Below are 21,830 nucleotides of genomic sequence, written 5' to 3'. Positions count from 1 at the left end.
TAGGAGATATCTAAGCAGGTCCATCAATGGGGATCCATTATGCATGACTTCATAATTCCCTAACAATCCTATCACGAAGACACTTCAAGAACCAAATATTTTTTGATGAATCGCTTCGAGAACCAAATATAGCTGTCGCTTTTCTGAGGGAAATCAGGGAATATACAATATTTTACTAGAACTTAAATAATCCAGGAGTCTCATTGTTAATTCTACAATACAAAAAGCCCAGCTATCTATTGACTTGTAGAAAATGAATTTTTGTTAGGATTACCACTATTTCACCTTGGCAAAAATTAAAAGGAGTAATGAATAGTGCTACTTTACACAAATCTTCTGACTTCTGAGATCAAATATACTAGGCAAAGATTTTAGACCCGTCTCTGACGCCGGTTTCCGCCTCTACGTGAAACAAGGTATATGCGGCCATAAACCCACCCTCTACCTAGTCTTGACACTGATGGCTGCAGAATAAATGAAAAAGTATTATGAATAATACTTCACGAGACAAGAGACGTCTATAAATTTCAGAACTGACAAAGGCATTTACAATGAGCTCTCACAGACACTAGTATGTCTAAAAACTCTACATCTACATAACGTGATGTAGAAGTAATAGCATGTTCACTATGATTCTATGAATGTTCTTTCCAAGCATTTCAATACCTCTAAAGTCTGAACCCCAAAATACTATGATGTTCTGTCTAACTTTCCTCATTATACAAAGAATCCTCTTAATTATCATCTTATTCTCAGTTTCATATTAGATGTATAGCAAAATAAAAATTCAGTTTTATGATGCAAACTTCCTATTTTGAGAAATAGAAGCAAACTAGATTACCTCAACCTTGATGCGGAATTCTAATAAGGATTCACAAACATGACAATCTGCTCGATGGGGGCTCTTATTACACTGATCTGGTTTCACAAATGCAAAAACCTGGAGGAAAATGCTATTTAAGTTATTGGAAATGTATAAACTAGAAGTTGAAACTTCACTTCGTTTGTTGCCAGGATGAAATACAGGTCCATAGACAAGTTATCGAGAATAAATAAAATCTCCTAGGACTTTCAGATTAATACAATCGTACAATAGACTGACCTCCTCCCCACAATTTGGGCATGCCCCATTAAGTGCTACCAAGTCATTCTTCCACAGGCCTTGAAGCACTTTAACTGCCAAAATGGGTGAGTAAGTAATGATGACATTTGGAGAAATAATAATCAAATTAGAGGTATTATTCTCCAGTTTCCAGATTTGATCCAAAAACCCAGACAAAAACTACTGTCCCTGGTGAAAAAACTCCAGAGTTATTTTCTGGAATTCTTATACAAGGCTTTGTAAGCTATAGCTTATTACCTGAAGCTGATGCAATTGGGTAGCCAATCACAGATCCCAATGCCATTAAGAGAATGCCATTCACCATGGCAAGCAACTCTACCACAGATGCTTGACTGCTGTTGGAAAATCCCGAGCCGAATGCATCTTGATAAGCTAGGCCCACGGTGTATATTATAGGCACAACACATGCTGAACTGCCAAATCCAAGAAACAGAACCCATATGCTCGCTAATGCAAAAACCTGTGACAGATCTTCCTGCCCTACATCCATGTCACCAAATATTCAAGTGAAGAAAACACAGTGCTTCTACACACCAACTAAAGCAAATTAACCACCCCAACATGCCATTAATATCCCTATATATATATATAGTTTGCCATCAATCAGATGGGTCAGAGCCCACCATTAAAGGGAACATCGACATGGTTTTCATTTTGTCAGCTAAATCAGAAAATGCAGGCTACTGCAGCTCCTTTGGTACTTAGAAAGAAAACCTTGCTTCCACGTTTTCTTTTACTTTCCTAGAACCGTATGGGAGACATAACATTGATGTTAAGAATATAAATTTTATAATTAAATTTATTTCTTCCTATTAGAATAAGTGGTGATGTAACTCACACCTTCTATAAGTTTAAGCTTTTGAGACAAATGCTGATTTAACATGATATCAGAGGTTATGAGTTCGAACCTTTTCTCCAACATTCACCTTTCATTTCAATTAAATATACCATGTGTTGAGCCTCAGGGAAGTTTAAGCCCACACGTGAAAAGAAATATTATAATATAAATTAAATAATTAAATTAATTCCTTCCTATTAACTTAAACTTTTGTGATAAGTGAATTTAATCATTTAATAATTGATACCGCTGATATTCAATTAAGGAGTCCAAAGAAGCAAATGGTTGATACCAAAGAGAAAATTACCTCCGCATCCGCATAGGCCGATTGCCGCCTAAGACTACAACGCGGGTACTTGACCACCGATTTGGAACCAAACCACCGTAGCTTTAACTGTTACAAATTGTTAAACTCAAAAGATCAGCTCAGTGCATAAACATCAAATAAATTAAACTCAGATTCGACTAAAAACGCGTAAATCAAACTGACCTCTACTCTATCAAACATATCATCAACTATCAAAGGTTTACCGCTGTAATACGCATCCCGTGCCTACAACAATCACAGCCATTTAAACATGCTATCAAGCACATAAACAAGAAATTCACACAATTTAAGTTGCAAAACAAATTCTAATAAAGCAGTGTGACCTACTTGGAGATAGAGAGCTTCTAGGGTTTCTTTGCTGGCCGTCTCAAGGGGCCCAACGAAGATGCAGGAGGGACCCTCGGCGAGAGCGATGTCGCGGGCGGGGGCTACGTTGGTCTTCGTGGAGATCCGAGCGGAAGACGGGGCTCCGGTGCGGTTGGTTCTGGATAGTTCGACGACTGTGGACCCGATAACGTGCGGCGCCAAGGAGGCGCTCGTGCCGGCCATTAACCGCGGTGTGCGTGTGTGACTGTGTGTATGTGGCGGATGTGTTAGCAGAATGAGAGCGAATGTGCGGTCGAGATTGTATATTACGGTTGCGAGCAAAGCGTCTTGGCCACAGCCCACAGGAATGGAGGGACAAGTGTTTGTAAGAGAGGTCGTTTGACGAAAATGCCCTCTGAGGCTGCGGTCGTTTTCCAGCGTAAATATCTTGGGTGGTGCGCCGTGGGGAAGATGATTTGCTGCAATTGTGGGAATATTCCTCCTCGTGATTGGCTGTGGATTCTGGGGGACGAGAGAGAAAGAAGTTTTGCCACGAATTTAGAACGACGCCGTTGCATTATATTTACTATGGAAACACAAAAAAAAAAATGCGTCTGCCGGGAGTCGAACCCGGGTCTATTGCTTGGAAGGCAATTATCCTAACCGTTGGACTACAAACGCGCTTTTGTTAAATTTTTAACAAATGAACTACTGATTACTCTACTAAACCTCGAAGCAAGACGCCATACTTATCATTTGGAAAAAGTCGAAATACGAAACTATGAAAAAATTATCAATGTCCTACCTAAAATCAGTAAAAAGATAAATATAATCTTAATTTTTTTAATAAAACAAAAATAATTTATAAATAATTTTTTATTTTTATAAAAAAAAGGGGGGGGGGGGGGTGGAATGAGTGGTCATAAACTACCCCAAACGACGGCTGAACTCATACGTTATATTTATTGAAGCAAAAAAGAAGAATCATTAATTATTTGCTTTGTTCATGATTTATTATGTCATTGCTGATTGAATGGCATGCCGCATAACGACATCTCTTCTTTACTTATCGTCTTTGTTTGGCTGCACAGAAAATGTTTAAAGTGAAAAAAATGCAATTTCTACTGAAAAAGGCAACTTTGGAGTTATATAGATTAAAAAAGGCAACTTCAGATTTCTATCAATATTTTATTTAAATAAATTACATAAAAAAATAAAAATAAATATACAATTGTATTATCCTTAATAATAAAATAGGAAACAGATTGAACTTTGGCCAAAGAAAGAGATTGTTTTGACAAAGAGGGTGGCCCTGGGTGGGCTTATGAAAATGATGTGGCGTACGTAGTTGGCCAATTGGCTTGTGGCCGGCCATTGGGTCGTATTCGCATTCGGTCTCAAATACTTTTCTTTTTTCTTTTTTTAAAAGAATTATTTTTAAAAATTAATATTTTATTCAATCTCTCTATTTAAGCCCGGTGAAAAACTCTTCCCAGTCTTGTTTAGTAAAGTAATTTTATATTTACATTAAGTATTTATTAAGTGTCTATTAAGAAATGAAGTAACTTTTGAAATCATCATTTGATCAAAATCACAATTTGATCAATCACGTGCCCAATGGTGATTTTAGAAGACATTTCAATTTTTTATGGAGACTTAATGAATATTTAATGTACATGTAGAATTACTCCGTTTAATAGTGATCTACACAAATGCATGCACACACGGACATACGATAAAACAAAATCATCAGCAAACCTTTACAGATCCTAAAGACACTGAGTTGTCTATTTCGGGAGGTACAAATCAACCTTTAAGAATGACGTTTTTACGTGATTCTATAGCATTGTAAAATTATTTTTGTTTTAATTTTAATCTCTTGTATTGTATTTATTTTATTTTTAATTTTTATATTGGTATTATTTTATTTCAACAATAAATTTGTGTACTATCCAAAATTTATTTCCAACACGTATGAGTTCACCGTCACATCGACTACACTCTTCCTCCAACGGAAGTTCTTTTGTCAGGTGTTCAAGCATCACAAGAGCCCAACGCTCACAATTATACATGCAAACCATGTGCTGCTCTAGTTTACTCTCCATAGGTGACAACATATCAAGAACCTCATCGGTGTCCACCATACAAACACTCTGTTCAGCACTCATACGTGTCATGTTGACCTTTCGGCTCCGATACCATTTTTGGAGAGATTTATTTTCTAGGAAGTTTTTTCAATGCGACCATAATATGATATGTTGAGATACAGAGATACTACTTAACTCAAAAGATTAAACTAATGTGTTTGGCCTAATTATATTAATTTACTCATTCTTATGATACTCTACATATGTTTTATTTTTCTCAAATAAAAAGTGTATTCTAGAGAAAATATTTTTTCAAATATGAACTCGATCAACGCTTCCCAACTTTATATTACATCAAAACATTTTTTCTAAACTAAAAAGATAGAAATACTTGCCCAAATACATGAATAAAAGTAAGCAAATTGCCTTTCTCCTCCTCCCCTGTATTTTGTACTCTAATTTACGTTCTACGGTCTGGCAAACAGAGGATCCCATTCATGCTCCCCCACTGTCCCAACCAAATTATACTTCCAACTAAATTCCTCTGGAAAAGCATAACTAGTATTCTTCCCCTCTCTCATCTCCCTCCTAATTCTCTCTACTCTTTCAAGAACTCCTTGAACTGCAATATCAAACGCATCTTCAAGGGTCTCCAATCTTGATCTGGGATGTGCATATACTACTCTTGGAATCAGCCTTATGACCTCCTCTCTCATAGCCCGCACCTTCTCTTTCGGAATCCGAAGCAGTATCTTTTGGATGCTGACTTTCCCACTTTTCACATCGTTTGCGGGTATAAACACAGAATATTTGGTGTAATCTTTTGGTAAATGCCATAGATATTGAACATAAGCTGACCCCGGATGAAAGAAAACTGGAATACAACCTGCCAAAATCGAATCAAAAGCAGACCGCCTGGTGAATGAATCTCCCGGAGGCTGCAAGCAGAAAACAGAAGTTTGAAACATTTTCATCACGTGAAATGGCTGGTAGCACTTGTTTGCGCGGTCTCTGCATTCCAACAACCTGCATTTCCTCCCCGTAGAAGCCCGACACTGCTCGATAATCTCAGTACGAATAGAATCTTGAAGATTGGGTCTTGGGGCGCCGGCAAAAGAGAAGAAATACCGCCTTTTCTGCCTCCTCATTCTGTTCTGCCACCGGAAAACTTCGTTGTCGCTTGAAGGGTGGAAGTATGTCGGATAAGGTATCGCGAAGTCGTTGTTGTCCCAAGGGCTTGATTCAATTACCAACATCGTCATATTCCTCGACTCCGGCAAGAGCATTAGCTTATTACCCCAGTCGGAATCCTTCTCCCTTACTCTCCTAAAATCCCATGTAATCCTTCCGACAACCAAGAAATGATCTCTGCCACACATTTTCTTCCACTCTGGCTTTTCTCTGAGCCACTTGACAAGCTCAAGGGAAGCAGCATCTCTCATGGATGTGTTTGAATACCAGAGGTAGCGAGAAACGTCCAGGCCGGCATAATATGGAACAAAGATTGCTGAAGCCAATGATGAGTCATTTGTCAAGCACTTGTACTGTTTCATTCTGTTGTGGAAGATTACTTCCAGCAAGAATTGGTTTGTCGCAAACCAACTAGTCTTTGAGAATGCCCTCTCAAAATTTCGAAGAGAGGGACCAAGACCCATGTTTGCTGTAAAGAGACACATATCAGTCCAATTACTAAGTGACCGGCAATGCCTGAGCATGTCTTCGTTGAACCGGCGAGGAAGATCATGGACATAAACGTATCTACCCGAACAGGAATCAACTAATTCCCTGCTCGTCCCTTTGGAGATTTTCTCATTTAATGGATCTGGTTTTTCTCCATTCTCTGAACTAGAAACGCCATTAACAGGCTGATCAGCTTCATTCTCTGCAAGGTGCGTTTGATTGTTGGGGTACACTTCTGTCACTATATGATCAAAATTGTCAAGCCCATAATCCCTGGCTGAAAAATTGGTAAACGGGTTGTACCCATTTTTTGTTTCATCCTTGTTTTTTACTACAAGATCTCTGACATCCATATTTTTTACAGGCTTGACAAAGTCTGTTTCTTCGCTGATAATTTTTTTTCCATTAATGCTTTCGTTGGAATTTTCAGGCAAAAGAATAGAATTGACAGTGTTGACAAAGTTATCACCAAACAAGGTGACACGCTCGGGGATGCCAACCGTAGGAACCGAATAATAGAAGCAAAGCAATACGAACCACAGAAGAAAAGAGGCGAAGACAACTAACCATAATCGGTTGGGGCACTTGCCAATGATTGACCTGTCCATCACCAGACGATAGACTCCCATGCATGACCTCTGTCCGTTACGCGCGCAGTTGGTTTTTCAGCGAATCTCCGATGAAAGATATCCCGGTGATGGAAGAAAAGATCGAAAGGAAACCATGATAGGAAAACCCAAAAAAAGAAAAAAGTCTTTGCTTCCAATCCCCTAACAATGAAAAGGGTATATGTTACGATATAAACCGAGGAGCAAGAAAAGGAAGAGACACATGGGTTTAAGAATATCAAATGAAAAGCCAGAAAAGGGATGGAAGAAGTGCTCGCAAAGCAACAGAAGAATTTGCAGTTTGGAAGAGAGAGAGAGAGAAGAGATCGAAGAAACGGTGGACGTTGAAACAATCAAGGTTTTGGTCCACTAATGTTACCACTTACCGGGGAACGTTCTCTTCTAAATATACCTTAGCCGCCAAACTCATGGACGAACCAATTAGTCTACTGCCACGTACGTCGATAAGGGAGCGGCTCACCTTCCATGAAAAGCCCTCACGTTTTATTATTTTGACATCGATATAAGACATATTTTATTAGTTATTCTAACTCATTACCGCATGTCCGCATCATTTCCCTCTCAATCATTCCCTAAAAACTCTACGTACGTATATACACTGACTAAAGGCCGGGCGCCACAGCCTAAAAACTCTATATACTACATGATCAGTGGTCTTTCCACAACATTTTCTTGTTCTAAAGGATTCTTCGTGATCATCATGATCAATATATACCTTCTTTCTTGTGCAGGTTGTTGATGCAATAGTAGTCATGCATAGAGTTATATATTTAGGTAAATGAAAATATTTATCATGGGTATATATGTTATCTTTTTCTCTATTGGTTTTTATTGTACACATTTTGTTTCCAATATTTGGATTGGATTTGGAGGCCGTCATAAGAATAATATGTTAATAAAATCAAAAAATAAATTAATAGAAACATTTGAGCAGTCGTTCATGTGGTGGCAAGATTTGGGCCCTTAAATCTTTTTTGGAACGTAACGCATGGTATATATAATACCTTTGAATAGAAAGAAGCATTAACTGGTATAATATATACGTACCCATCAAGCGTGGCTTTCTTTAATTATATAAATGATCTAGATCTTGACCTTAATTAATTAAATTGGGAAAGGCAGGTTGATGTTGAAATAGTTTTAGCATGAGTTCTCTCTATTTTTCTCCTCTCTTTTTTATTTATTTATTTTATGATAATAGAAAATGGTGTATCAGTATAACCTTCCCATTTTGTACATTGGTAATTATATATCTAATTATCTATAACCCTTTTAAGACAATTCTGTTTTCAACAAAATAAAATAATAAATTTAAACCGAATGAGAACCAATTGATTGGTAAGAAAATGGGTTTGTGAAGAAATAAGCTTGAGTGGTACTCCAATTATTTATTTGGGAGCAAGATTTCTTAAATAATTTAAGCCTCCAATAATTAGTTCAATGAAGATCAAGCATAAAATCAGGATCAGGATCCCCACGATTTCTTTAAAATTTTACATTTTCAAATTATATAAATTTAGGTCATTTCATGCATCGACATGAAAAATGTTACATATTAAAAATGTGACATGTTAACAATGAGAATTGAGTAAATTTTTATCAGTTCTTACACTTTAATTATCTCGCAAATTGTCTTTTGGTTTAGTTAAAAATGAGCGTATTTTCAAAAGTGGAGACAAAGCCTTTTGGAATGAATTTTTTTATTATTATTATTGTCTCAATAATATGTCATATCTTTAATATGTAGCATTTTTTCATGTTGTTTTATGTGAAAAATAGCCTGAATTCACTTAATTTGATAATCTAAAATTTATTTAAAATTGTAAAAAATGTATTCCAGAAATGCTGCAGTTTCAATGATTTCTGCTAATATCAATAAATTAGTGGTTTAATATATGTCGGTGCCTTAAAAGTTCAACGTTCATTTCAAAATAGAACTCTTTTTTCTTTTTCTTTTTCAAGGTAATTAACCAAAACAATTATGGACTCCTTTAATTTGCTGAAGTTTTCTAGGACTAAATTTTATTTTTTAGAAAAATATAAAAGCATTAACAAATAACTCAACACATAAAATACTTAAAATTATTTTTATCTTTATGTCATATTAATTACAACTAGAGAAACAAAAATTCTCTAAAAAGCATTACCAATCGAGCCTTAGAATTTGAGGTTGTTTACGGGGTACAAAATGGACCTTCCACAAATTATGTACCTATGCATATCTACATTTGCATGCTCTACTAATATGTTAAGAAACATAATATTAATATTTGAGTATCGATAGATATCACATTTTTATTCTATAATTATTTTACAAAGATGATCGATGACGTAGTCCCAAACCAACCCTCGAATTTGTCATTGTTTTCTTGAAAAAGGAAAAAAAATTATGAACATGACCATGGGACATTTGTACCTAGACAGTAAGAGTTCTGTTATTTAAACACACATAATTTATACACGGTACTCATAATGAGTGTGTTTACAAATATCATTTTCTAAACGGTAAACACCATGTTAGGAAGACCCAATAATTTATTTTAAATTAGGGACTTGACCGTTAGCTACATGAGAAGAATAAGATTAGATTTTATCATTATAGGAGAGAAATATGTTCATTTTAGTGAGATGATTCGGTCAAGTGTACAAAAATTAGTTATATGTATATGTATATATATCAATGCCTGACTATGACATGCATGGGGTATTAAAAAGTAATGGCCTTTATCATGAACATCAATAGAGACTTGTGCATTAAAATCAATTTAAAAGGAATAAGATCTTTTTCTGTAAAACTGAGATGAGTGATTTTATGGTCAATATAACATTAAAAAGTTATGACTATATCATTAGTCTCTATTGATGCTGCATCAATAGAAACTTATGCATTAAAATCACTATTTAAGCTAAATAGAATCTTCTTTATTTCAAATAAAATTAAAATTAGTATTTTATAGTCAATAATTTGTTTTGTTTTATCTAGCGATGTATATGATACCACATCATTTAAAAATATAATCTTAAATGACGTGACAACACATATAACATTAGATCTGTAAATTATAATATTAACCATGAAATAATTCCTCCCTATTTTAAAGATCATGATCCAACTTCGGCAATATAAAGCATTTTATAGCATAATGTTCTATATAACCAAGGTAAAGAATTTCGTACCCTTATTGTGTATCGAAGCTTTCTCACCTCTTTTTCTTTTCTTAACTCAATTCGTATTAGGAGTGTTAAGGATTCTTCTTTGTAATTTTATTTTTTTTTTCTTATTTGAATATAAGAAAAAATAAAATAAAATAAAATATTTGTACCCTTTTATAGTGCTTGTTTAGAATTTGGGTGAGATGAAAGCAAAAGCAACCAAACTTCTCAGTCATTTGGTATGCCATTTAAGCTGTTTATTCTACGAGCATCTTTAGTAATAATAGTCAAAGTAACTACTGAAAAATAATATTATATATTTTAGTTACCATTTTTTCTATACTCTCTCTAATATATTATCTATTATACTATTTATTTTATTTAAATATTATTTTGTGTGAAAGAAGGAAAGGGGGAAAGAGAGAGTAGTCAAATTTGACTATTATAAGCCATTTACTTATTCTGTTGAAGATGCTATACGATGTTATTCTTCCTCCCATAAAAGGATTGCCCTTCTTGCAAGGTAGTCTTCCATGACAGTTGTTTAATTACATGGGCCCGGCCCAGGAACGATGGCTTTAACGGATTAGTATCTAAGGTAATTAATTGTCCAAATTGTTACTAATTTAGGTAATTAATGCAAGCGAGTTTATGTAGTACCTATATGTCCAAATAAATTTTCACTTTTGTCGGCTGGGGCTTACGCGAATAAATTTTCACTTTACGACTATTTTTATGAACATGTAAACCTTATATAAGCTTTTTCATATTAACCGCATAAGGCCTCCAATTAATATATATATATAAAGGCCTTAATTACCATCAATACACTTTAAGGCCCCAAATTATGGTAAAAATAAATTTAAGAAAGGCATTAAAATTAAAAAAATACTAAGAAGTTATGGAAAGTCTCAAAAGTCATTAGGGCCTTAATTATCAAAATTGAATGCCTTAAATTAAGTCAAACGTTCAAAGACAAAATAGAATAAAAAAATAAATCTACGAAGATATGGAAAGTCTCAAAAGTCATGAAAGTCTTTATTACCAAAATTGAAGGCCTTTCTGAATAAAATCATGAATTTCATTAATCAAAATTAGAAAATTCTCGGTCATCCCGTACAATAGCTGAGATTAAGCCCGGATAGGTTTCATATCCAGACCTGTTTTACATTCTGAGTTAGTGTCATTCTTGCCAATTGATGGGCATCTATGTTGTTTATTCTTCTTAAGTTAAGTCTAACGTTCAAAGACCAAATAGAATGAAAAAAAAAAATGCTAAGAAGATATGGAAAGTCTTAAAAGTCATGAAAGCCTTAAGTTAAGTCCAACGTTCAAATACAAAATATAATGAAAAAAAAAAAAAAAGAAGCTAAGAAGATGGAGAAACTCTTAAGTTTCCATTTAAAATCCTACTCTTTATCTTAATTTCCATATTCAAGTATTATTCAAATTTGAATTTTATCTCTTCTTCTCAATTTTCATTATTTCTCAATAATTTACTATTCAATTCCTTAAAATTATTCCATAAAATTTTATTTTCAGAACTAAAAGTTTAATAGAAAATTTACAAATAGAATAAAGTGCTCTAATTAACACATTAAATTATATAAAAAGACTTGATTCTATTCCTAATGCAAGTATCGCTTATAGAATTTTATTGACAATACATGTTACAGTTGCTTCCGCATAAAGAAGTTTTTCAAAATTAAAATTAATAAAATCATACCTAAGATTAACAGTATCACAAATAAAAAAGAAAATATTAAAAAAACTCGAATATAAAAATTTAATAAGTAATTTTGCATCTCAAAAAGTAAGAAAAATAAATTTGAAATAGAAGTATAATTTTAAATTAATTAATATTTAATTTTAAATAAAAGGTCTCACTTAAATTTTTATTATAAGACTCTAAAATATATCGAGCCGGCCGTTACCGTCACAATTACTAACAATATATTAAGACTTCTAATTGGCGTGAATACTCATTCGGCTTTAACTTGACTGGTGCAATTGATTTTAATTAGTTTATAAAAGCATGATTCGCATTATCGCATGCTAATTGTAGTTTCCTGCTCTGTTTTTATCTGTCATGGCTCACGAGAAAACCCCCTAGAAGATAAAGTTAAAAGGGAGCAAAATATTAACTAATTAACTCGGAAAACTACGCATGGGAAATGAATTAGTCACAATCATGAGATTGGATTGGTTACTTGGGTAAAGGCCGACCTTAATCTTCCGTCACAGTTACTGTTTCACCGCGAATGCGTCAAATAACAATGCACCTGACACTTGTCAAACTGTAGTGCTTAATGGTTGCGATTATGAGTCATGACTCGTGATCACTAACATAATGTCAAACAAAAGAAAACAAAAGAATGAATGAAAACGAGAAATAGTATTTTAACATTTCAATTTTGCCTTCCATATATACTCGATGTAGAAAATAATGAAAAATGCTTGATATCTTAACACTTTTTTTTTTAAATTTAGTTTTAATTTGATGTGTTATAATTTTATGAGATTGTGACATATTTTTTAAAATGATAGATCTCATGAAATTATGACACATCATGTTGAAATCAAATTCTGAAAAAAATAAAAAATATGGATGTCTAATATTCCTCGATAAATAAAAGGATAATTGCACCATTAATTTTTGGGTTGGCCTAAATTACAAATCACTCTTTGTGGTAAATTATAATTACAAATCAATTTTTGAACACGTTTTCCATCCATCAAGTTAAAAGATTCCGTTAGTCAATCATGTTACACCCGGTATAAATCATTCTTTATTAGAATTTCAAAACATTTCAAAAAATATTTATAATTATAATTTACCACAATAACTCACTAAGATTTTTAAACCACGAAAAGTGATTTGTAATTTAGGTCACCTCAAAAAATAACGGTGCAACTATCCTTTTATTTACCTTTTTTTTTTTTGACATGTCCACAAAGAGAAAAAGAAAGAATTTGATCTAATAACCTTTATTTCATTAGGCGTGATTTTCAACCGATTGAACAACCGTAAGAGCGTTAACCTTTTATTTACTAATACACTTTTAAAGTACAAAATTACGTTAGTATAAATAAACGGACTCTAACACAAACAACAGCAACGAGAAACACTTCATCGTTTAGTTGGTAAACCGTTCTGTCCAAACCAAGAAAAAGCAAAACCCCGCCTCACACTTTATATTTGTTCCACAAATCTCTTTCTCTCTCTCTCCGATTTCCGTGATTCGTTGTTAAATCAACTGATACGGAAAAGAATTTTCAATTCCCAGTTCCGACCAACATTTACAAATTACAATCAAGGGAATGGGAATTCCGCATTAACAAATCTCTGAGCAAATCATCGTCATTGTTACTATTAGTTCCATCACCATCACAATCCATAAACGGCCGTGATGCGGAGGGGCTCATCATCTTCGGCGGCCCAGATCGTGGTCAAGGTCCACCCGGTGAGTCCCGCTTCCGCAACGACGTCGTCGGCGCCACTAGCGGTCGGCGGAGGCGGCGGCGAGGAGTTGAGGGCGTTCAGGCGATGGGTGCCGTGGCTAGTGCCGAGCTTCGTGGTGGCGAACATTGCGCTCTTCGTGGTGACCATGTACGTCAACAACTGCCCCAAGAATTCCACCTCCTGCGTCGCCAGGTTCTTGGGCAGGTTCTCCTTCCAGACCCTCAAGGATAACCCCCTTCTGGGTCCCTCTTCGTCCACGTAATCCTTCCCCACTTTCAATCAATGTTCATTTGTTAGATATTGGTTGTTTGATTTAATCATTGGTTGCATACTGGTTTGTGCTTTGGCTGTCAAAAGCAATGCAAAGTTACCTGCTTTGGGTTCTGGTTGGTTGGTGTTTTTGTGTTCCTGTAATTCAAGTAATGCGGACTTAGAGTGCATTTGGGACGGCTAATTCTTTCCCTTGTTGTTAATATCGTATAAGTTTCGTCAATTACTTGATTGCATAGGCTTTATGCGGATGCAAGAAAAACTAAGATGATCTTGTTCTATGTATATATATATATATGTATATATATATTTTTTTTATAAGTAATAAATTTTATAAAAAAAAAGCATAAGGCGTCCTTATGTACACATGAAGTATACACATGAACAAACAAAACTACCCACAAGAAGAAGCCCAAACAAACCCTCAACCCTAAGACCCTCAAACCCATAACCCACATGGAGCATACATGCTACAGCATGTGAGCCATTCCTTTCCCTCGTCGAGAAGACATGCTTGCATTGCCATAATTAATAGAGCTATTTAGGTTCAACACCTCCCTCCTACCTTTATTCTTTGGACACGCAAGCTTTACAATCCGAAGAAGGTCCTCTTTAATGGCATCCTGAAACTCCAACGAGGGATCCTCAACCTCCTCACCATTCGACACCCCATCCTTGTCATCGGCGGGAATTCCTGAGGAGCTACAATCCAAATAGGAGGGAGAAACGACCATCACTACAGGCAAGCGAGGACCATCCCCAAAACTCTCTTGAGGGTTATAGAACAAATCATGGTTTAAGCTAATGAGACTGAAAATATTATCTGTCAATCATGTTTGCGAGATCATGCTGTTAAGATATGTTAAGGGTTATACTTATACACATGTTTCCTTTAAGTTGATAATTGCTAATGGTGGGGCTTCTTGGTGGAGTTATCTTTGACTTGACGTGTACTAATATGTGTGTAGGTCATAATCCGATATGTTTTTATTTTTTTCAGGTTAGAGAAGATGGGTGCTCTAGAAGTGAATAAAATTGTCCATGGGCACCAGGCATGGCGTCTGATCTCTTGTATATGGTTACATGCTGGGGTTTTTCATATACTCGCCAATATGTTGAGTCTTGTATTTATTGGAATTCGGCTTGAGCAAGAATTTGGGTTTGGTATGCATCCATTTGCTTCTTCAAATTTGTTCTCAATATATATATATATATATATATATATATATATATATATATATATATATATATATATATATATATATATATATATATATATATATATATATTTGTTTATCAGCAACTATATACGTATGAGCCTGTCTTTTAAAGATGCTACACACTTTATATCCCTGGTCAAATCATTGATTTATTTCTTTGTCGGTCTTATTGGTATGTGGAATTTGAGATGAAGCTTTGAATTACAATTTTAACTTCTCTTCTATACATGTGGAATTATAATTATATGTTTGGACACCACAAAAAGGATTGACCACAAGGCCTTGCAATTTTGTCTTAAGAACAAAGTTGCTAATTTTTGCAGAGCTTGGCTTATTGAATAATGTCCCATATCGTGGAAAAGTGGAATGGACAATGAATTTGACAACAATGAAATTCTATTTATAAAAAACGTGGCTGAGTTATAACCAAACCAATGGAAGCCCTTATTATTATATCAAATAAGTTGCAATTTGTACACCGATGACTTGAGATAATCTGAAGACGGATTCAGAATTCTTTGGACTAAGTGAATTGACTTGATTCTAATTCTAGAAGAGTGGACAATTGATTCTAGTTTTGGTTATAACTCATATATACTATGACCACGATATCTGATACGTTTCAAAGAATATAAGGGTTGCAAACAACAATGAGAGAGTAGGAGGTGTGCTAACCTAGGCAGGATTTGGAAAAATTACATCCAAGGTGGAGTGTGTTTTCAGGCTTTATGAACTTTTTGTTGCACTAATTCCATTTTGCAGTTGAAAGCTTCTTGAAACAAGCACACATATCTAGTACCACTTATTCCATCACTGATTCATGCACTTTTTTTTTTTTAAGATTCCGTAGATATACTGTCTCAATGAAAGTGAGGAAATATTCCTAGACACCTGTTCTCTTCTCTCTCTCTCTCTCTCTCTCTCTCTCTCTGAAACAAGCACACATATCTAGTGCCACTTATTCCATCACTGATTCATGCACTTTTTTTTTTTAAGATTCCGTAGATATACTGTCTCAATGAAAGTGAGGAAATATTCCTAGACACCTGTTCTCTTCTCTCTCTCTCTCTCTCTCTCTCTCTCTCTCTCTCTCTCTCCTTTTTTCTTTTAAGAAAAAGCATCGTGCTGGAAAGATAAATAATCGAATATATAAAGTAGAATCTCTCAACTTTTATGCGGAACTGCTTTAGTAATTCAACGAAGAATTCTTTTGCCTTTGCAGTTTGAAATCTAATTTCTTTATAGTTTTGTCCTACAGTTCGAATTGGATTGCTTTATATTATATCTGGTTTTGGAGGGAGTTTGTTGTCAGCTCTTTTTATTCAATCGCGAATCTCTGTTGGTGCGTCCGGTGCACTTTTTGGTTTACTAGGAGGCATGCTTTCAGAGCTCATTACAAATTGGACAATATATGCAAATAAGGTAAATAAAGTGCTTTGATTCTGACAGAGCTTCTTAATAAATTTTGACTTCTTTGCAGTTAGCTATATATGTGGCCCAATCATCTTACAGTTTCAAGTTTTTATGCACAGTTCGCAGCCTTGTTGACTCTTCTTGTCATCATCATAATAAATTTAGCGGTTGGAATCCTACCACACGTGGACAATTTTGCTCATATTGGGGGATTTCTTTCTGGCTTTCTTCTTGGATTTGTGTTTTTGATTCGTCCCCAGTTTGGATGGGTTAGCCAGAGAAATGCTCCTTCTGGGTATATTAAATCTAAACACAAGGCATATCAGTATGTACTGTGGGTTCTCTCTCTTATACTATTGATTGCTGGGTAGGTCATTGGAATCCTTTCTTTATGTTTTGAATTTGCATATCTTATTTTATTCCTTGCACATTTCTTGTTTTATGAAGTATGTGCATGATATGACATTATTTATCAAAAAAAAAGTATGTGCATGATATGAGATTTACTACAGGTAAATAGGCTGCCCTGTGGGAAGTTTGGGGTTTGTTTGGCAAAGTTTTGAAAAACTCTTCTCAATTTCAAAAATCTGAAAACCCGAAAACACTTATCAAACTACCGTTATTCAAACGGGTTTTCAGATGTGGCCCTCAATACTAATACACTTTTCAAAACAAATCACAAAACACTTTTCAAAAAACTTATCACCCCTTCATATAGGAATAGAAATGTTTTGAAAATATACTCTCTTTTCAAGCATGAAGACCATCCTTGTTATTTATAAAAGAAAATTAAAAAAATTAAAGTTTAATTAAAAAAAATGAAAACACAAGAGGCTGGCCTCCTATGTTGGAGGTTGCCCCTTCATCGTAGGTGGGAGACCCACCCCTGATGTCCACCCCCACCAGGGAGGGGGGGGGGGGGGGGTGGTTAGAGGTCCACCCCCGTCGTGCTTCTCGCGGAGGCGGGGGGTGGGTTGTCTACCCTTACAGAGGGGAGGGGGTGGAGACCCCATCCCTTTGTGCCTCTCACGGAGGTGTTCGAGCTTCTTCTTTTCTTTTCTTTTTTTGCCTCTTTTGCTTTGTTTTTTTATGTTTTGACAACACTCAGTTTTTGTTTCTTAAAAATACTTTTTAGTTTACTAAATGAATTGTCTTCTGTGAATCCCATAGACAACATTTTTTTTCAAATGTGGCCCCCACTAAAACGCTTCTCAATTTTCACATTTTCAAAACCCAAAACAATTTTCAAAACCCAAAACACTTTTCAAGAACTTTACCAACAGACCCTAATGATCTCCATTGGTTGAGATTTTTATAGCCATTTATGACCTCAATCATTGGCAGACAGCCTATATGTCTGCATTTAAGCTAATTGTTAGATTCATGTTGCCTAAATCCTCTGTGTGGGCAGTTTTTGACTAAGTGCCCTGGGTTGGTGGGAAGAAGCATTGCAAATACCACTCACTAAATGTAATGAGCCAATATGGTGATAATATAAGAAGTTTATCTCTAAGGTGCCTGGTTTCATTAGATCATGGAGTTCTCTGAACTTGTTTTGTAATTTTGACAGGTTTTCTGCTGGGCTTATTTTTCTCCTTCGAGGGGTTAATCTGAATGATCGCTGCTCTTGGTGCCATTATTTAAGCTGTGTCCCTACCTCAAAATGGAACTGCAAAACAGGACAAATTTTTTGTCAGGTAAGTGATGCTCTACTTTTCTTTTCTTTTTTGTATGCTTTCAATCACTTCAGATCTCTATCGGTAATACATGTGTTCATGCCGGACTAATTCAATGCAAGTAACTCCTACTGTGAATTTTTTTTTTTATAAGTAATCGAGATATCATTAAAAGCGTAAAGCATCCTACACAAGAAGTATACAAAAGAAGACACCTAGTTAGTATGAGCAAAAAGAACAAGAAAATTATGAAAACTAATCACCAAAAGAAAAGCAAAAGCAACTGTCCAAAGATACAGGGTATTGAAAAATAAAGACTTAATCTCCTCCAAAGTCCTATCATGGTCCTCAAAATTTCTATCATTCATTTCCCTCCATAGACACCAAAAAAGGTACGAAGGCACCATCTTCCAGCACTCCGAGTGTTGTCGACAATCCACCAACAAGCATTCAAGTCGACTATTTGTCTATTCATAACCCAAGACAGCTTAAATTGACTAAAGAAGACATTCCAAATGGCACAAGCAACCTCACAATGAAGAAAATGGTCTACAGACTCCTCATTCCTTTTACACATACAACACTTAGCAACCACAATGACGCGCCACTTCCAAAGATTGTCCTTGATAAGGATCTTTCCTTGGGTTGCCGACCAAACAAAAAAATGCCACCCTCATAAGGACCTTAGTTCGTCAAACACTCTTTCAAGGAAAACAAAAACCATCATTACAACCCATGACACTGTAGAAAAATTTAACACCAAACAATCCTCTTATGGATGGGACCCATCACAACTTGTCCTCATTTTCCCATCTCATTCTCACTAAATACAACACTCTGAAGAACGAGGCAAAGACATCCACCTCCCAATCACGAGCTGCTCTTGCAAAGCTCACGTTCTACTGAATGGCACCTCTAGAAAATTCCATGTGAGCCATAAAAGAAGCATCATTTGCTCAACCAATACCAAATAAAGCTAGAAAGGCTCTTAAGGGCCATATCCCCACACCAAAGATCATGTCAGAATTTAACCTTGGAGTCATCTCCCACCTTAAATCTGGTATGATTACAAAACTTCATCCAATCCCTCATAATATTCTTTCATAAACCCACCCCATACACCTCAACAAGCTCACTAAAACACCACTCTCACCATGAACTTTCATATTTAGAGTCCACCACCAATCTCTACCAAGTCTCTCTCTCAAGCCCATAATGCCAAAGCCATTTACCTAAGACGGCATGATTGAACCTCAGCAAGTTCCTAGCCCTCACCCTCCCTCAAAGATTGGAGTACAAACCTTGGACCAATTCAGCAAGTGATATTTGAACTCTTCACCTAGCCCACCCCATAAATAATCACGTTGAAGCTTCTCAATATGCTTTGCAACACTTGTAGGGAGAGGAAAGAGGGACATGAAGTACGTGGATAAGTTGGATAGGGTGCTCTTTATAAGGGTAGTCCTATTGCCCTTAGTCAAATACACCATTTTCCAACTAGTCAACCGACATTCTTTTTACTCAATAACAACGTTCCATGTATGCTTAGTCTTATAGGACTCCTCAACAGAAGATCAAGATACTTCATGGGCAGAAACGCAACCCCACAACCCAGAATCTTAGCCAACCCAGCCACATTATCAACAGTTCCTACAGGAACCAATTCTAACTTGGCTAAGTTCATCTTTAAACCCGACACAGTTTCAAAACATAAGAATAAGCTTCATAGATTACGTAGATACTTTGGGTCGGCCCCACAAAAAACATAAGGAATATATATCAAAAGATACAATGGAAAATTCGTAAGAAAAAGTATCAGGAGAGCATAACATTAGATCATGCAAAACAAAAATTTACAAGACAATAACACTTCCTCACAAGGTCGACTACTTGGTGTTCTTGTGGCCAAATTGAATCATCTTGCTCCTCCTTCAAATTGCATGTGTAGGCTATGGTTTTGAAACATCTAAACCTTCTCCTCAATTCTGATTATAAGACTAATAGTGTGAATTCTAATGCTTACACAAGACCGCTTTAAATATACTTGCATTTTCCAAGAGAAGGTAGGACTAGGTTTCCTTGTCAAATTAGGACTTCAAAATCCTAATTCTCATCCGCTATAGTACGCGGCAATGAGGGGATACGTCCTTGTGTAATTAGGTTAAGCCTTTAAGGGATAATAGTCAGCTTGAGAAGGGAACTAAAGGCTCCAATAGGCCTAAAACACTTGTCATCCCATGACTTGATTTAGGTTACTATTAATTGCAATTTATTCTACTAAAAAATTGTAATTGTACTCTAGTATTTATTTGGATTAATCAAATCTCCAAGTGACATCTTATAATTGCAATTGATCCTTTCATGAAATTTCCATAGTAGAATTAAAGTCATAAAATTAACTGTTACTTTAATTCAGTATCTTTTAATCTTTGAGTTCCCTATTTATTCTCTTGATTATTTTTGTACTCTAGAAATCATATTTCATTTAGTACATTTCATTTTAGTAACTCCTTACTAAAATACTTCGGCTAAAGATTTAGAATAATAAATTTCTATTAAATTTATCTCTAGGGGATGTTTCATATCTCTTTGATTAAAATCAAAGGATTATGGATTCTATCTTGAATAGTAATATTCCCACAATGCTACATTCGATCACCTAACACTGAGATTTGACTGTGAAAGATCTCACTCCTAAGGTTTATGACTTAGATATTTTGTGTAATAATCTCATTAACACATCTAAGCCACATTCAATATAATTTAAGGACTACATGTATATATAAAAGTATAAAACAATATGCACATGTATAAAATGATATGCCCAATATTCTCATAAAAATTCAGAAAATAAACAACTTTATTAATAAACCATAAATGTAAAACAAATAAATTGGCTTTCAGGGCATAAACCTTAACATCTTCTATGCTATACTACTGAATACTTACCAATAAACAACTGTTATAACGTTGAAAGTGATGCATATAACTTGTTTTTCTGTTACTTACCAATCTTCTTGGCGCAAATGAGGCAGCCTAATAGAATGAAATAGTGTGACATTTGAGAAGATTACTGACTTACTGTCCTTTCTCTTTTTCTTTTTTTTCTTTTTTTTTTTTTTTTTTTTTTTAATTGAAATACATTGATATCGATATAATGTTTTTGCAGTCAAGCCAAATGGGGAACCAACTGAACATGACATGCCTAAACAATGGAAGAAGCAGCATCTATATGTTGTCAGATATTAATGATTCCAAGGTTCAGCAGCTATGTTCTCAGCTTTGCGGTTGATTATAGAAGATGATAGAAGGATGCTTGAGCCCATTCCATTAAACATGTCGGTGTACATGAATCATCCTTGAATCTGTAGATAATTTTCTGTATCCATCAAAAACTGGTTACCATTTTCATTTTTGCAATTTATTTTGCTTTTGTGAAGTATTTGCTCCTATTTTTTGTAGCTCAAATGGGTTGTTTCGACACAGATACAAGTATATTGATAGCAAGTGAGATAAAATAGGGGGTGTTTCATCCGGGGTATAAACCTTGGCTTCAAACGTCAAGCATTTTTTAGCTTAGTTTTCTTGCACATAATCAAACCCCAAACCCTCCTTGATATCATCAATTCTCTGGCATTGTTCTC

The 21,830-nt window shown here is 35.2% G+C and overlaps 3 protein-coding genes and 1 non-coding gene across 4 annotated transcripts; 1 reads left to right on the top strand and 3 right to left on the bottom strand.

The window, feature by feature from the left end:
• Nucleotides 1-151: 151 nt before the first annotated feature.
• LOC133878443 (uncharacterized) lies at nt 152-3,132 on the bottom strand. Its single transcript, XM_062317000.1, has 7 exons — nt 2,617-3,132; nt 2,452-2,514; nt 2,269-2,355; nt 1,361-1,598; nt 1,103-1,176; nt 842-940; nt 152-464 (listed from the first exon to the last, which is right to left on the bottom strand). Exons 1-7 carry the CDS (start codon nt 2,836-2,838, stop codon nt 372-374), a joined length of 876 nt encoding a protein of 291 aa, XP_062172984.1. The 5' UTR covers nt 2,839-3,132; the 3' UTR covers nt 152-371.
• A 72-nt stretch (nt 3,133-3,204) lies between these two features.
• TRNAG-UCC (transfer RNA glycine (anticodon UCC)) lies at nt 3,205-3,276 on the bottom strand. Its single transcript has one exon. It is a non-coding gene; the product is annotated as a tRNA-Gly (tRNA).
• A 1,699-nt stretch (nt 3,277-4,975) lies between these two features.
• On the bottom strand, nt 4,976-7,329 carry LOC133878442 (probable xyloglucan galactosyltransferase GT11). The gene has a single exon (XM_062316998.1). The coding sequence runs from the start codon at nt 6,989-6,991 to the stop codon at nt 5,150-5,152; it is 1,842 nt and encodes a 613-aa protein (XP_062172982.1). The 5' UTR covers nt 6,992-7,329; the 3' UTR covers nt 4,976-5,149.
• A 5,927-nt stretch (nt 7,330-13,256) lies between these two features.
• LOC133878547 (RHOMBOID-like protein 1) lies at nt 13,257-21,625 on the top strand. Its single transcript, XM_062317108.1, has 6 exons — nt 13,257-13,865; nt 14,878-15,041; nt 16,356-16,519; nt 16,630-16,877; nt 18,081-18,207; nt 21,356-21,625. Exons 1-6 carry the CDS (start codon nt 13,555-13,557, stop codon nt 21,476-21,478), a joined length of 1,137 nt encoding a protein of 378 aa, XP_062173092.1. The 5' UTR covers nt 13,257-13,554; the 3' UTR covers nt 21,479-21,625.
• The last annotated feature ends 205 nt before the right edge of the window (nt 21,626-21,830 follow it).

Source organism: Alnus glutinosa, chromosome 9, assembly GCF_958979055.1.
Source record: "Alnus glutinosa chromosome 9, dhAlnGlut1.1, whole genome shotgun sequence".
Classification (NCBI taxonomy): Eukaryota; Viridiplantae; Streptophyta; class Magnoliopsida; order Fagales; family Betulaceae; genus Alnus; species Alnus glutinosa.
The sequence above is the reverse complement of the archived record's forward strand: the minus strand, read 5'-3'. Positions and strand labels throughout refer to the sequence as shown.